The sequence below is a fragment of the Callorhinus ursinus genome, unplaced genomic scaffold, assembly GCF_003265705.2.
Source record: "Callorhinus ursinus isolate GAN/ISIS: 27379988/994484 unplaced genomic scaffold, GSC_fseal_2.0 scaffold24, whole genome shotgun sequence".
Taxonomy (NCBI): domain Eukaryota; kingdom Metazoa; phylum Chordata; class Mammalia; order Carnivora; family Otariidae; genus Callorhinus; species Callorhinus ursinus.
Genome location: NW_027397086.1, coordinates 16,956,191 through 16,973,125, shown reverse-complemented (window position 1 = coordinate 16,973,125; position 16,935 = coordinate 16,956,191). Strand labels below are relative to the sequence as shown.

The following is a 16,935-nucleotide window of genomic DNA, read 5'->3' as shown; positions in this document are numbered from 1 at the left end:
AAAAAAAAAAAGGGGTGCCTGGGTGGCTCAGTTGGTTAAGCGTCTGCCTTCGGCTCAGGTCATGATCCCAGGGTCCAGGGATCGAGCCCTGCATCGGGCTCCCTGCTCCATAGGAGTCTGCTTCTCCCTCTGCCTCTCCCCCTGCTTGTGCTCTCTCCCTCTAATAAATAAATAACTCTAAAAAAAGAGAGAGAGAAAGAAAGTACAACAGTGTTGGGGAGAGGTCTGTTTGACTTTACCTGGACTCACAGCCAATCCAGTGACCACCATGGCATGGCCAGAGAACTGCTGCCTTGGCTGGGAAGGGCCACGCAAGTCCCACATTGTGACCGTCCTGTCACGAGAGGCGCTGAAGAACCGGCTGGATCTGGGAATACAGACTATCTGCTCGAGAGAAAAAAGTCCCAGTGCTTGTTTGATTGGCCTTGGAAATGGGCAACAGGCCTGGGGCTGCAGGTGTCAGAGCCTGAGGCTCTCCCCTGTCCCTGTTGGGGTGGGAATACACTGCGTCTGGGTGTCAGTACCCTACTCTGCACTGCGAGCTGAGCAGATGCTGGAGTCTGCATCTCAATTCCAATTTTCAGTTCATTGAGGGGGATTTCAGGGAAGGGAGTTGTAGAGACTGGCATTCTCTATCATCTTTGCTGGAAGCTTATGCTGCCCTATAATACTTTTTTAACAAATTAATTTTTATTTAACTGTTCTTGGCTTTTTAAAAATTTCCCCAACTAGACTAGAAGGTTCCTGAGTATAGAGATTTTATCATTAATTTATTTAAAATTGTCATTATATATTATTATATATTATATGATAAATTACTATATATAATTGTTTATAAATTATAAATGAATAAATGTTATGTATTATTTATTATTTATTTTTCTAGCTACAGAAAACACACAGACAACCGTACCTGTCCCTGCTGAGTTAGGATAGGCAGGGAGAATTCTCTATTTACCACCTGAGCTATTAAGGGCTTAGTGACAAAATAAAAATCATGTCTAATATGCTTGTAACCATAGCTAAGGGAATGATTTGCTCTGCTTTTCCTCGAGTAGGGCTTCATGGCATCAAATGAAGCTCTTGCATTTTCTTAAGACTGAATATCCCATCCCTCTTACGAACTAGAGCTATTAGACACTCCTTTATTGAGTTCCAAATTCCCTCCACGATAATGATTTGATAATTACCTTAGTGATCTCTCGTTCATGTCCTCTGAACCTTTTCACCACATTTCCACTTTTCCAGTTATAGGCCACCACTGTCTGCAGAGTCATTAGAGTCATTAGAATCTCTGTAATATTTTATGTGAATTTCTATTTAACTGAAACAAGCCTTTACTTCATTATATACCTAATTTCTCCCTCTCTGTCAAGGGTCTTGCATTAGGGCTTTATTGTTATAACCCTCATCCCTGTCCCCCTACATTGACTTCCTTTTCTTTCCTCCTGACCGGGGCGCTGTCTCTCTGCAAGGCAATGGGCCTCTGCTCTGGGCCTTACTGACGGGTTCGGGAGGACACCCCCCAAGGGGAACAGACTCAGCCAGAGGTTCTGGTCATAGATGCTGAAGTAGAATTCCACACGGGGTTAGAGTTTTTTCCCCTAATTGTATTGTACTTTTATTTTAGTGTATTTAAAAAAATTTGCTATCTTAAAAAAAAAATTTACTGGGTGCCTGGGTGGCACAGTCAGTTGAGCATCCAACTCTTGGTTTCGGCTCAGGTCATGATCTCTTGGCTCATGGGATGGAGCCCCATGATGGGCTCCACGCTCAGCAGGGAGTCTGCTTCTCCCTCTGCCTCTCCTCTTCCCTCCCCCGCCCCACTTTCTCTCTCTCTCAAATAAATTAAATCTTAAAAAAAAAAAAGAATCTGTAAAATACAGTATGAAAATGAGAGGAATTAAAAGAATCAACTTTTTTGCTATCAATGTCTTAGCTGTGAGTCCTGTGACAGATGCAAATATGGGGGGAGAAGCAACCAGATTCAGTGACAGTGGGGTAAAGGACAGAAACACAGAAGGGAGGAATCATAATGCTCACCAGTGTAGAGATTTTGACAAAAGAGCAGCACAAAAGAGACTGGAAGTCTCCTTTTTAAAAAAATATTTATTTATTTATTAGGGAGAAAAAGAGAGCGAGCACACAATCAGGGGTGGGGGCAAAAGGAGGGGGGAGAGACTCTCAAGCAGGCTCCAGCTCCCCACTGAGCATGAAGCCTGATGGCAGGGCTCCATCTTATGACCCTGAGATCATGAACTGAGCCGAAATCAGCAGTTGGCTGCTTAACCGACTGAGCCACCCAGGAAACCCCAAGGAAGTCTCCTTTTGATGACAAATAGCTCCTGTGTCTGTGTGTGGGTATGAAAATGGCTTGGTTGGGGTGCCTGGGTGGCTCAGTCATTAAGCGTCTGCCTTCAGCTCAGGTCATGATCCCAGGGTCCTGGGATCAAGCCCCACATCAGGCTCCCTGCTCGGCGGAGAGCCTGCTTCTCCCTCTCCCTCTGCCTCTCCCCCTGCTTGTGTTCCCTCTCTCGCTGTGTCTCTCTCTGTCAAATAAATAAATAAAATCTTTAAAAAAAAAAAAAAGAAAATGGCTTGGTCAGAATAATACTTGCCATTTATAAAAAGCATGTGGGCGGTCTGGCACATCACTGAAGATCTTACCACCTAATCCTCACAACTGTCCTGTGTGCTATGAGGCTAGCATTATCACCCTCATTCCAGGGATGTGGAGACTGAAGCTCACGAACAGTAAATGACTTGCCCAGAGGAACCGGAAGAGGCAGAGCAGGGACTTAAAGCCAGTCTTCCTTAGACTAAAGCCTATGGTTTTACACTACTCAGCGTTGTTGCCAGAAACACAGAACCAGCGCTTCCTTCCCAAATCTCTTCCCTTCTCCACAATAAGCTGGTTCCCTGGGAAGCGCCACAAACCCACCTTATCTTTTCCTCCAGAGACACACAGGTCTGAGTTCAGAGCAGCAACGACAGAGACACTATCCATGTGAGCTGGGCTATACTCCAGACAAGCTCTAGTTTGAGTTCTCTCTTCTATAATCCCATCGGGCCTGCTAACGACAGGATGGCAAATGAGAGGCCCACTGGTATGGAGTGTGCAGTGGGGCAAGGGGAAGATGAGGTGGGCTACGGGAGAGGCCAGGCTGAGGAAAAATCTGGGAAAGGAGTACGGAAGGAGACCCACGGTCATTGCCAGAAATGGGATTATTAATGCTGAGCACACTCAGAACAACTGAAGGACTAGAATCCGATAAAGAGGAATCCTGAAGCCAAGAAGCCAGGAGTCTTTGCTCACCTAGAGCTTATTCCCAAAGATGCCAGGCCCATCTCTGAGTGGCTGCAGACACTAGCTAATCAGCTGCTTCTCATCCAAAAGAGAACAGACCAAACTAACTGTTCAGTGAAGGTCATCAGCAATCGCTCTGGGCCTAATCTTTCTTTAGGAGAGAATTTTAGTGCGACATGATAAAACTTGGGATCCCGATGTAGGACTGCCGTACCTGTATTTATAAGTGCTATGTTTGAGCTTGCTTTGCAGTTTCCCCATCCCTGCACAGAACCGCCCCAAAGCCTTGTGAGAAGGAGCTCGTTTCAGATGGCAGCTGGGCCAGCAGCATCCCTTGTGGCTGCTGGACGTTGTCCTCCCTGCTTGGTGGAAAGAATGCATACTGTTAATGTTGTTAGGCATCATGATGGTAGTCTGGTGATGTAAAGACAAAGCCTATTTTATTTATTTATTTGACAGAAAGTGAGAGCGCACAAGCAGGGGGAGTGGCAGAGGGAGAGGAACAAGCAGACTCCCCGCTGAGCAGGGAGCCCAGTGCGGGACTCAATCCCAGGACTCTGGGATCATGACCTGAGCCAAAGGCAGATGCTCAACCAACTGAGCCACCCAGGCGCCCCAAGCAAAAACAGAAGCAAAATTAATTTTAAAAATACAAAGAGGTTTCTTGGGGCGCCTGGGTGGCTCAATAGGTTAAGCATCTGCCTTCGGCTCAGGTCATGATCCCAGGGTCTGGGATCGAGCCCCGTGTCGGGCTCTCTGCTCGGCAGTGGGACTGCTTCTCCCTCTCCCTCTGCCTGCCACTCCCCCTGCTTGTGCACTCACTCTCTCTGTCAAATAAATAAATAAAATCTTTTTAAAAAATACAAAGAGGTTGGGGCGCCTGGGTGGCTCAGTCATTAAGCATCTGCCTTCGGCTCAGGTCATGATCCCAGGGTCCTGGGATCGAGCCCCACATTGGGCTCCCTGCTCCACAGGTGGCCTGCTTCTCCCTCTCCTACTCCCCCTGCTTGTGTTCCCTCTCTCACTGTCTCTCTCTGTCAAATAAATAAATAAAATCTTTAAAAAAAAATACAAAGAGGTTTCTCAACAAGTTAAACATAGAATTACCATATGATTCAATAATTCTGCTCCTGGGAAGATAGCCAAAAGAATTGAAAGCAGGTTTTCAAACAAAATTTATACATGAATGTTTATGGCATTCCTGTTTACAATGGCCAAGAGGGGAAAACAACCCAAATGTCCATCAATGGACGAAGGAACAAACAAAATGTGGTATATCTGTACAATGAATATTATTCAGCCATAAAAAGGAATAATGTACTGAAACATACTATAACATAGATGAACCTTGAAAAGATCATACTAAGCAAAAGAAGCTAGACACAAAAGGCCACATATTGTATGATACCATTTATATGAAATATCTCTAGTCAGAATCTAGAAAGAAAGCAGATTAGTGGTTGCCAAGGGTTGGAATGATGGGGGAACAGGGAGTGGCTACTTTATAATCGGTACAGAGTTTCCTTTTTGGATAACGAAAATGTTCTGGAACTAGACAGTGGTGATGGTTCCATAACATTGTCTACGTACTAAATAAGAATAAATTTTATGTTATACATATTCTACCACAATAAATACTAAGAATGTATATTTGAAACTAAGAAATAGTTTTTACCAGTGAAGCTTCTTGAAAAGAGGCTTAGTTATTCTAAAAGGTCATAACCTTCCTAGCTTGCTGATTTGTTTTTAAATAATTTCATGTGACACTTCTCTAAATCAGTGTGCCAGGTCATGAGGTTATTCTGTAGTAAGAATGAGATACAAGGGCACTTGGCTAGCTCAGGCAGTAGAGTATGCAACTCTTGATCTCAGAGTCACGCGTTCAAGCCCCATGTTGGGCATGGAGCCTACTTAAAAAAAAAAAAAATGTGAGAGCTGATGACACTAAATGAGACAATACAGGTAATGACCTAGACCAGTATTCTTAGTGTGATCTGAGGACTGATGGGGATTCCTGAGACCTTTTCAGGGCGTCTGCCTCTCCCTCTGCCCCTCCTCCCCACCTCCCCAACTCAACCTCTCTTGTGTGTGTGTGCTCTCTCTCAGATAAATAAATAAAATCTTTAAAAAGTAAAATTATTGTTTTGGGGAGGAAGGGAGAGAGAGAGAGAGAAAATCCTTATTTATTTATTTTTAAAGATTTTATTTATTTATTTAACAGAGACAGCGAGAGCAGGAACACAAGCAGGGGGAGTGGGAGAGGGAGAAGCAGGCCTCCTGCTGAGCAGGGAGCCCGATGGGACTCGATCCCAGGACCCTGGGATCATGACCTGAGCCGAAGGCAGACGCTTAAGGACTGAGCCACCCAGGCGCCCCGAGAATCCTTTTTTTTTAATTTATTTATTTGAGAGAGAGAGAGAATGCGAAAGAGAGCACGGGCAGGGGTGGGGGGACGGTGGGGCAGAAGGAGAGGGAGAAGCAGACTCCCCGCCGAGTGGGGAGCTGGATGCGGGGCTCGATCCCAGGACCCTGAGATCGTGACCTGAGCCGAAGGCAGACGCTTAACCGACTGAGCAACCCAGACTCCCCAAGAGAGAGAATCCTAAGCAGGTTCTGAATCCAACACAGAGCCAGACACAGGGCTCGATCTCATGACCCTGATATCATGACTGAAATCAAGAGGTGGATGCTTAAGAGAGACTGAGCCACCCAGGTGCCCCTAGGAAATGAGTTTCTTATAGGCATGACTAGCCCAGCTCTAGGAAGAATTGTCTACAGGAAGAACAGAAGCTAAAATTCACCAAATATTCTCAATGATACCATTAAAAAACAGTGTTCCAGAAGAATTTCAGCCTACATTTTGAAAAGCTGTCAGGAGTGGCCTCCGGACAAGGTAGGTAAGTGTACAGAAGCAGAGCACGGTGACAGGGACGTTGTGTGTGGCACCAAGAACCCTGGGCTCCAGCCCCAGCTCTACCTCATTCCACTGTGTGTCTTTGGGTTCCTCCGTTCCCTGCTCTGCGCCTCAGCTTCCCCATCTGTAAGTGAGGACACCAGATTAAATCATTTTTAGTAGACTGTGTGTTCCATGAGAGGAAGAAGTCTATCATATTCATCTTTGTACCTCAAGTGGCTTGCACAGTATGGCAAAAACATTTCTTGTTAAGTAGTGTGAATCTAAGGTCTCTTCGAATTCAGACATTCTAGGATTCTCTATAATAAGCATACCATATGCTGCCAGAAAAAATTCCAGAATAATTTTCAAAAATCTTGGGGTGTTGTATTGCTTATAGACAGATAGAGGTTGCAAGGCTTCCTATCTGCAAACATAGCCCATTTTTCAACATTGTCATCAAACTAAGGACAGATGCCATCCATAGATATAGGTCACCAAAAACAGCAGATGCTATAAATGGATTGGCTTTGCTTAACACTGATTGGATTCTTAGCTGATATCTTCAGAGAGCCATATTTCCCATCTGAAGAGCACTCACAGGACATTCTAAGCAAAAGATAACTTTTAGAATTACCCCCAAACCAACTGGATTTTTTTGGTGAGCTGCCATATTCAATGCTTTGTAATGTTTATCCTTTGGAAAATAGTTCAGGCAGCAACTTCCTAATCTCTGTAATTACTGAAAAGACGCTTAAATTAATCTCTTCCCTAAGATTATGTTTGCACTGAAAGGAGATTTACAAGGTAAATAAAGACCTTGTTTATTTATTTTTGTAATGTTTTATCTATTTATTCATGAGAGTCAGAGAGAGAGGCAGAGGCAGAGGGAGAAGGAGGCTCCCCACCCGGCAGGGAGCCCGATGTGGGACTCGATCCCAGGACCCTGGGATCATGACCTGAGGCGAAGGCAGACGCTCAACCATCTGAGCCACCCAGGCACCCCAGATCTTGTTTAATGAAAAAGATTGTTAAGTGTAGTTTTCCCTCATAAAGAAATATCTTACAAAATTCCAAGATCACGTAAGTGGCACATTTCCAACAATTATGGAAAATATACCATAATGTTAATTATACATCTATTTTTATTTTCATTTATTTAAGTAAGTTCTGCACCCAACATGGGGCTTGAACTTACGCTGGAGATCAAGAGTCACGTACTCTACCAACTGAGCCAGCGAGGTGCCCAGATCTATCTATTTTTAAATATACAAAGTAAGGGGGCACCTGGCTGGCTCAGTCATTACAGCATGCGACTCTTGATATTGGGGGTGTGAGGTCAAGCCCCACACTGGGTGTAGAGATTATTAAAAAGAAAATATATTTTTTTAAGATTTTATTTATTTGCCAGAGAGAGAGAGCACCAGCAGGGAGAGTGGCAGGCAGAGGGAGAAGCAGGCTCCCTGCTCAGCAGGGAGCCCAATGTGGGACTCGATCCCAGGACCCTGGGATCGTGACCTGAGCCGAAGGCAGATGCTTAACTGACTGAGCCACCCAGACATCCCTATTAAAAAAAAATCTTAAAAAAAAAAAATACCCCCCCGACACACACATCCCCTACTTTATTTTTTTTTAATTTGAGAGAGAGAGCAGAGCTAGAGAGAGAGCATGCATGAGCTGGGAGAAGGGGTAGAAGGAGAGGGAGAAGCAGACTCCCCGCTGAACAGGGAACCCCGATGATGAAGCAGGGCTCAATCCCAGGACCCTGGGATCATGACCCCAGCCGAAGGCAAACGCTTAACCCACTGAGCCACCCAGGCGCCCTATTATTATTTTTTTTTTAAGATTTTATTTTAGGGGCGCCTGGGTGGCTCATTCAGTTGACCGTCTGCCTTCGGCTCAGGTCATAATCCTGGGGTCCTGGGATTGAGCCCCACATCGGGCTCCCTGCTCAGCGGGAAGTCTGCTTCTCCCTCTCCTCCCCACTCATGCTCTCTGTCACTCTGTCTCTCTCAAGTAAATAAATAAAATCTTAAAAAAAAAAGATTTTATTTTAAGTAATCTCCACACCCAATGTGGGACTCAAACCTACAACTCCAAGATCAAGAGTCACATGCTCCACCGACTGAGCCAGCCAGGTGCCCCCAAAGTAGGTTATATTTAAATACTTAAATACATCATTAAACATTTTTATTTTACTCTTAGTACTTCTGTCCAAAAATTTTCAGAGTTGACTGCTACTGTTTCTGCAAAAAAGGCAATTTCTCCTGTTTAAAATAATACTTCAGGGGTGCCTGGGTGGTTCAGTCAGTTAAGTGGCTGCCTCTGGCTCGGGTCATGATCCCAGGATCCTGGGATCGAGTCCCGCATCGGGCTCCCTGCTCAGCGGGGAGTCTGCTTCTCCCTCTGACCCTCCCCCCTCTCATGTCCTCTCTCTCTCTCATTCTCTCTGTCTCAAATAAATAAAATCTTTTAAAAAAAAAACAAATATACACAAAGAATATACACAAATGGGTATATGAGTCCGAAGGATATGAAATTGAAGCCAATTATGTCTCCTGGCCAGAGTGATTGATCACACTAAGGCTAAGAATTCATTAAGTTATATATCATATACCAAGGCAATTTAAAATCTCAACAAGTACACATCCTTGGATAATGCCCATGCAGTTGTGATTTATTATGAGTAGACTAATCTAAGCAGTGAAATTCTATTCAGCTATCTTCTGTTTATATTGTGAACATGTAATATGCTTGAGAGGAGGGACAGTGTCTTGTTCATTTTTTTATCTGAGCTTTAAGTGTAGTCTGGGAGAATGGATGCAAGGCAAATATCTGTGGAATGAGTGAACGGATGGCATCCTAAGGTGAAGAGTCTGTTTGGCAAGAAGCTTTTTTTTTTCTTTTTTAACGTAGGCTTCAGGGGCACCTGGGTGACTGAGTCAGTTAAGCATCGGACTCTTGGTTTTGGCTCAAGTCATGATCTCAGGGTCCTGAGATCGGACCCAAGTGGGGCCTCCCGGGTCTGGCTCCATGCCCAGCGTGGAGTCAGCTTGTCCTTCTCGCTCCTCAAACCCCTCCCCTCCCCATTCATGTTCTCTCCCCAACAAATAAATAAATCTTTAAAAAATAAAAATAAAGTAGGCTCCAGGCCCAACGTAGGGCTTTAACTCAAGCTACCCTGAGCTCAGGAGTCACATGCTCTACTGACTGAGCCAGCCAGGCGCCCTGCAAGGAGCTTTTTAAGGACCCAACAACATAAGGGTCCTTCAAAACTGCCCAACAACAAATCATTCAGGGAACAGTTACCTGGGCTCTGTCCCAGATTTCAGGGCAGGAAAGGCTGGAGAGGACTTGGAAAAGCCATAAACTCAATTATGGCTCTGCCCCAATTTGCTTCCCATAGACCTTAAGATACCCAGTGGTCACTCTAAACATAACTCAGAGAATTTTCTTTTAACTCTCCAGTGCAGTATTCCTCGATATGTTCCAGCATTTATCCAATTGTTATTTTCCACGAAGAAAGTGGGACTCAGAGGGTTGTGACTTGCTAAAAGTCACACGAGGCAGAGCTAGGGCACCAGACCTTATTTCCCTGGACTCCTGGTCCAGTCAATGTTCACGTAAATCCTGATTTCATATCTCCCTCCCTCTCCCCAAATCTTCTGCGCACAAGGCATCAAACTGAAAGCTCAAATACAAACAAAGCCCCAGTGGAAGCACTGGAAGATGGTCTGATTCGACATTCTAATGGTACAGATAGGGGAAACTGAGGCCCAGAGTCTCCCAGGGAGTCAGCACTAGGTCAGAACTTCCAAGGTTGCCCCAAATTTGGGGGACAACCTGTGTACAGTTTTTCCTTCCAGTCTCTTAGATCACAGACGTCCCCTGCTCTATCCATGTGCACTACCAAAGCTTATTTTGGGTGGGGGTGGGGGTGGGGAGAGGGAGCAGGATGGGCTGCGTAGTGCACCCACGACAGGGGGGTGTAGCACCACCCAACCCAAGGCCGGCGCTCGAACTCTCCGCTTTGACCAGGTGGGCGGCTGCAGCCTGCGAAGCGCTAGAGCTCCCACCTCCCTGCCCGCCCCCCACCCCCGCCGCACTCCTTCCCGCCCCCGCCTCGTGCTCCATACCCACCCGCAGGCTGGCCCGGCCGGGAGCTGAGGCCGGCGAGGGCGCAGAATGGAGGGCGTCCGCAGCCACCACGCTCCACAACCTCCCGCGCCTCCGCCCCTAGCAACGAGGCGCGCGTCGCTAGGGCAGGAGTCCCCGCGAAAAGCCTCCGAGCGCTCTCCCCGCCCCCGAACCCCAGTTCCGCTCGCCGGAAGTCTCCCGGAGGCCGGGCCCAGGGCGCCGCGCCCTGTTTTCTGCCTGGAACAATGCGGTGGTGAGGTTTCAGAGAAGGGGACGGTTGTGCCCAAAGGCCCCGCCACCAGAGAATCTATATAATGCAAGAAGAACGGTACCACCGTAATAGTCACCGAGGAAGTACTGAATAAATGTCTTTTAAATAATAATTATTCACCCAGATGGAGATGGTGTTATATTTCTTTGGAGTTTTCTGTGATTCCACCCCGTGATCCCTCTTTTGGACACTTCCCCAGGTTCCCCCCCACAGTCCTATTCTTTTTTTCTTTCATCAAACCGTTACAGCCCAGCACCACAGCAAAGAGACCCCTCAATACCTTCTTGAGATCCAATGGGAAGACAGTTCCAGAAACTAACAGCAGCTGCAGGTACATTGCTTCCAGGCTAGAGTCTATTCGTTTCTGTATTTCTAGTGCACAGGGTTTGGTCTCGAGTAAGGGTTTGTTGAATGTTGAATGTTTGAATGAATGAATGAATGAATGAATGAATGAATGAATGAATGAATGGGATCCAAGCCAACATTTCTCTTGCACCTAGAAGGGACCTGCTGTAGTGCTGATCTCCCAGCAAAGCTGCTTTCAGTGAAGACTTGCGGAGTTTCTGAAAGTTGAGTGCCTATGGGAACAGGAGTAGGGGTGGTAAGAGAAAATTACCTTCACAGACTATTAGGGCTGGCCATTGGTTCTATCTTCCAATGTAAAGAGGCAATACCCTCCACAGCATTCCTGATGGAGGTTCCTTTAGCCCCTATTGATCTCTCTCGGTGATGATGCACTCATTACTTTCTGAGTCAGTGTCTTGTTGTTCCTGACAGGAGCTGGGATCTACCCCCACACAACACTGATCTTAGTTCAGAGCCGAGGGCTCTCCCTACAAGCTTAATCCCTTTTGCCCACCACAACCTGGCAACCTTCAACCAGGAGAGACTGATTGTTTTGCCCTGAGACACTGGGCCAGGCTCAGCGCAGCTAAAGAGTTGACTTGCCTGATCCCTGCCCTCAAGATTTTCCAGCTCTGAGGATGCAGCTCTTCTGGAAGATGCTTTAGGCTTGAGGCACATGAGACTCCCAAACTGGTATCTCTAGCCAGACTTCTCCTTACACCTGTATATCCACCTGCTTTCTGTCCATCTCCACCTGACTGTGACTCATACTGAAAACATCATCTTCCCCCCAAACCTGTTCTTACTCTTTTCCCTCTGAGTGTTGGGCACTACCACTCACCAATCACCCACGCCAAGGATCATGGAGTCACTCTCTCTTCCTTGTTCCAGAACAAACCCCAAGACTTCTTAATTCTGCCCCTGAAATATCCTTAAAAAAAAAAAAATCTGTCCACTTCTCTCTACTCACCACCTTGGTTCAGGCCAAGATCATGCCAGAGGGTGATAGATTATAAACGGCCACAAATTCTTTGTAGCTTCTCTCATCAGGGCTGGTCTTGTAACTTATTTTGACCAACAGAATGTGTTGGAAGTGACATTGGCTACTTCTGAGTTTAAGCCTCAGAGAGCTTTGTAGTCTCTTCTCTCATCTTCTTGAAACACTGCTGCCAGGGGAAGAAGCCCCATCTAGTCTGTTAAAGACACATGGCCCATCCAGTAGCTAACCCCACATGGCAGACATGTGAGTGAGAGTATCTTAGACCATCCAGTCCTAAATGAGCCATCAATCAGATGACTGCAAACCACGAGTAACCATCAGAAGAATAGCCCACCCGAACCCTGCCCAATTTGCCAACCCACAGAATTGTGAGCAAATAAACAGTTGTCGTTTTAATCCACTCAGCTTTGGGGTGGTTTGTTATAGACAATAGATAATTCATATTCAAGATAAAGTCCAAACTCCTTCCCTCGGTCAGTAAGGCTTGGTCTATGTCTCTTTAGCCTCAGCTTCCACCTCTGGCATCCACACTCCAGGTTCCAATGGTCTAAACTACTTGCAGCTTCTTGGCTCACCTTGCTGTTGCCTTTGAATCCTTGTACACGGTGTTTCCTCTGCCCAGGGCTTCTCCCCTACATCCCCTCACCTGTCTGGCTGGCTAACTATTTATCCTCAGCTTAGAGGCCATCTCCCTCTCTACCCTCAAGTCTTCCCTAACCATTCCCCTCTTCCTCCAGATTGAGTTAGCTACCCTTCCTTTGCGCTTCCAAGGCCCCCCCCACACTTTCCCTAACACAGTGTGATTTTCCATTTACCGGTTTCTCTCACTTGATTCTGAACTCCATAAGGGCAGTCACAGAGTCTCTTTTATACCTGTATTTATTGCTGGTGTCTAATACAAGGTCTAGCACAGCACTCCAATAGAAATTTCTGCTACGATGGAAATGTTCTCTGTCTGCACTCTCTATAGATATGCTGGTCCCAAGTCACGTGTGGCTTTTGAGCACCTGAAGTGTGGCTAGTGCAATTGAAGGACTGAATTTTAAATTGTAAATTTTTTAAAAGACTTATTTATTTACTTGAGAGTGAGAGCGAGATAGAGAGCCAGCACCAAGCAGGGGGGAGGAGCAGAGGGAGAGGCAGAGGGAGAAGCAGAGTCCCCGCTGAGCAGGGAGCCCCATGCGGGGCTCCATCCTGGGTCCCTGAGATCACGACCTGAGCTGAAGGCAGACTCTCAACCAACTGAGCCACCCAGGCGCCCCTAAATTGTATCTAATTTGAATGTAACTTTAGTAGCCACCTGTAGCTAGTGACTATGATATTGGACAGCACAGGTCTAGCACACAGTAGATGCTCGTTGATTATTTTTTTTAAATATTTTATTTTTGGGGCGCCTGGGTGGCTCAGTTGGTTAAGCGACTGCCTTCGGCTCAGGTCATGATCCCGGAGCCCCGGGATCGAGTCCCACATCAGGCTCCTTGCTGAGCAGGGAGCCTGCTTCTCCCTCTGACCCTCCCTCCTCTCATGTACTCTCTCTCATTCTCCCTCTCTCAAATAAATAAATAAATCTTTAAAAAATAAATAAATAAATATTTTATTTTTTAAAGTAATCGCTACACCCAATATGGGGCTCCAAATCATAACCCCAACATCAAGAGTCGTATGCTGTACAGACTGAGCCAGCCAAGTGCCCCACATTGAATATTTTTGAATAAACAGCAAAAAGGATGACAATCATAGACAGCCAATTAAGACACAAGGTAGAATGCTGTGGAGGTAAGCAACATAACCCTCATTTTCATTCGTTCAGCCCTAACATTGCCAATACTTCCAACCCTGCCTTGTATAATCTTAATTCTTGGCTCTTTATTGCCTGAGCTGGTTATTCTCTCCTGAACCTGCCCAGTTTGATATTGTCCCTCCTGTGAAATGGGCTGGTCCTAAGAGCCTCCTGGAGACTAATCTCATTCGGTCCAGACCGGTCAGGCCCAAGCAGAGAGGACTCTCTCCTGGGGGGCCTGGACTTAATCACGTGGGAACCCTGCGGTCTAAGTTTCTCTGCGCTGGCAGGCTGCCAAGCCCCTCTTAAAGGTGACAGTTGAGGCTGTTTCTGCTATAAAAAGTCACACAGAAAAGAAGCCTCAGGGTGGATAGTCTTGCTACTCCTTACAAGAAACCGTACAAGCCCTGGTCAGATCACTTCCAGCCCGGGCACCGGAGAATTTTTGGTGGCCTCAGGGTCCGAGGAGGAAGGAGGCATGAGGACAGGGTGAGGTGGGGTCAGCGATAGGCCAGGGCCTCCTGCCAGATAGGCAGAAGGGCAGAGTCTGTGGTGGAAGGGCAGGCCTGACAGAGAGCAAAGGCCAGGGAGCTCCAGGCCTTTCCGATAGACTTTCCCAAATATTCATTACAAAAAAGTTTAAAAAAAAGACAACCCAAACCAAATAGCATAAACAGACAAGTGAGAAAGTCAGGTTACAGGGAAGAATGTACAGATAGTCCCAATTTTATAAAAATAAATATGTTCTGTGGGGGGACCGATTGGGGGGAGGCTAGTGGTGAAAGCGTTCACCCGGGGCAGAACAAAGGAGATAGAAGTTTTTTGAGTACACTGCAAGAGGGTAGCGGGCGGGACAGCAAAGGAGAGACTGTCTGCCAGGAGGCAGTGGTGGGGGGGCTACAGTTACACGGGGCGTGAGGGGGTATGGGACCGTATGGAATTTTCCTGCTTTGGTACCTGGGCCCAGTTGTGAGTAGCCCTTTGGTCAGCTAGGGCCTATGGGTCTTCTGAGGTGGGTCACTTAAGGAGCCTGTTTGCGTTCAGCTGGTGGTCACTGTGGGCCCTTCTGCCTTACTCGGGTTTCCATTGCTCAAGCCTGCTGCCTAAAAGCTGCCTCGACGTGTCCCCACCTACGTCATACCGTAGGGGCTAACGGATCCTCTTCCATGTGTGTGAGGATCTGTAAATATATTTGTAGCGCCTTTTTCAGAATGCAAATTGTGTATGGTTCCTTGGTGAGGGGGTGAGCAGAGCTCATGGCATAAAAAGAAATTTTGCCCTTGCTGGTTCCTCTGCTTGGTAACTCCTTCCCCAGATTTCTCACGGGCTGCGGGCTGTCTCTATCCGGTCGTAGTGCTCCTCCTCCCAGAGACCTCCTCCATCACGCTTTCTAGATCAGCACCTCCCTCAAGCCCTCTATCTACATGCTTGAGTAGTTTTCATACAGCTCTTCTCACTTACCAACATTATATGACATGTCTGTTTATTTTGCTTGCTCAAGACAGTAGACTTCACTCTTTTTTACGGTTGTATTCTCAGTGTCTTAAATATGGCCCGGCACATAGGTAGATGGTCAATAAATCTATTGAACGACTAAAATGTAACAAAAGTGTCCATTCTTTGGGTGCCTGGGTGGTTCAGTCGTTAAGCGTCTCCCTTCGGCTCAGGTCATGATCCCAGGGTGCTGGGATCGAGCCCCGTGTCGGGCTCTCTGCTCAGCGGGAAGCCTGCTTCTCCCTCTCCCACTCCCCCTGTTCGTGTTCCTTCTCTGGCTGTGTCTCTCTCCCTGCCAAATAAATAGATAAAATCTAAAAAAAAAAAAAAGTGTCCATTCTTCTCTGTCCCCAGCTCCAGGTGTTCTGCCTAAGCAAGCCCTGAAGTTCAAGTACAGCCCTCCCCACTCCCACCAAGGCTCCCCTGGTCACTTTAGAGCAGCGGCTTTCAAACTTCTTGACCCTGACTCTCAATAGGAAATACAATCCCCAATGCTCACAAGTACATGTTTTTGTAATGGAAATAAACCAAAAAAACCCTGTACTAGGAGCAATGTTTTCTATTTTTTCTTTCCTTTTTTTTTTCTTTCTTTTTGTTTTTTGTTTAATGCTGGTCTCCGCTCCTTGAACTGCTAAAGGGTCACCATTGCCTTAGAGCAGTGTTTGTAGGAGTGGTCAGAGAGCTCGTTTGTAGTCCAGCCTCAGGGCAACTGCTACAAATGCAGATTCCTGGCTACACCCCAGATTTAGTGAATGAGAATCTTATCAGAAAGTGTGAATGCTTAACAACCCCTCTCCCCCAACTGTCCTGGGTGATTCTGAGACCTGATAAGGCCTGAGAGCCATCACTTGGGAGTTTCCGAGTATCCAGAGGCCTCTGGTGGGGACTTGGGTCAGGCACATGCACATTGAAGGGAAGGGGCTGATTCTTCAGTTCCAGTCCAGCTCAGCACGAGTGGCAGAACAGATGATCCCCACTTTATTTATTTTTTTAAAGATTTTATTTATTTTTGAGAGAGAGAGAGAGCCCACGCAAGCAGGAACGGGGGGTGGGTGGGCAGAGGGAGGAGCAGACTCCCCACTGAGCAGGGATCTCAATGCAGGACTGGATCCTAGGACTCTGGGATCAGGAACTGAGCCGAAGGCAGATGCTTAACCCACCCACTGAGCCACCCAGGCGCCCGATGATCCCCACTTTATAAAAGCAAATCCGTTGCCACCTAAGCCCCTAGCAATTCCTAGTCCTCTGCCCAGAAGTACTTCTGGTGATTTTGCTACCGCTTCCCTGACTGCAGCCGTCCAAAGGCCACTGACTGCTCCGCTGCTCCAGGGCCGCACCCAGTGAAGGGGCCCCACTTTCCCCCAAGGACCTTAACCCTTACTTCCTCCCCCTGCCCTCCACAGTCTCTTTTCCTTCACACAAAATCACTTCTGTTTTCTTTCTTATCAGAAGGTTTAAGAGCCCTCCCCACCCCCAGCCCTTAGAACAAAAAAATTCTAACCACAATCTCTAGTTATGGTGGCCCATTTCCAGCCCCACCCCCAGAAAAGGGTAAATGCCATTATGAAGCCTTCACCCTCCCACTAGAAACAACTTTTGATGCCAGGAACGCTGCGCTCCCCTCGCCAAAGAACCTTACCTTCCACAGTTTACATTCTGAAACACTGCTACAAGTGTATTTACAGAGCCTCACACATCTAATAAAACA

The 16,935-nt window shown here is 46.7% G+C and overlaps 1 protein-coding gene across 11 annotated transcripts in view; it reads right to left on the bottom strand.

The window, feature by feature from the left end:
• WDR31 (WD repeat domain 31) overlaps nucleotides 1-16,935 on the bottom strand; it is a 29,394-nt gene that overhangs the window by 10,788 nt on the left and 1,671 nt on the right. For 2 of the 11 annotated variants that reach the window (XR_012373512.1, XM_025887990.2), the window contains exons 2-5: nucleotides 3,522-3,669; nucleotides 2,942-3,074; nucleotides 1,191-1,265; nucleotides 240-384 (exon numbers count right to left, since the gene is read on the bottom strand). Coding sequence is in view for 10 of the 11 variants with exons in the window: in XM_025887990.2 (XP_025743775.2) it covers nucleotides 240-384; nucleotides 1,191-1,265; nucleotides 2,942-3,074; nucleotides 3,522-3,669 (501 nt within the window). In the remaining variant the exon portion in view is untranslated. Of the gene's footprint in view, nucleotides 1-239; nucleotides 385-1,190; nucleotides 1,266-2,941; nucleotides 3,075-3,521; nucleotides 3,670-6,284; nucleotides 6,346-10,340; nucleotides 10,454-16,935 lie in introns of those variants that run through there. The other 9 variants (XM_073876514.1, XM_073876515.1, XM_025887993.2 and 6 more) reach the window with 9 other exon arrangements.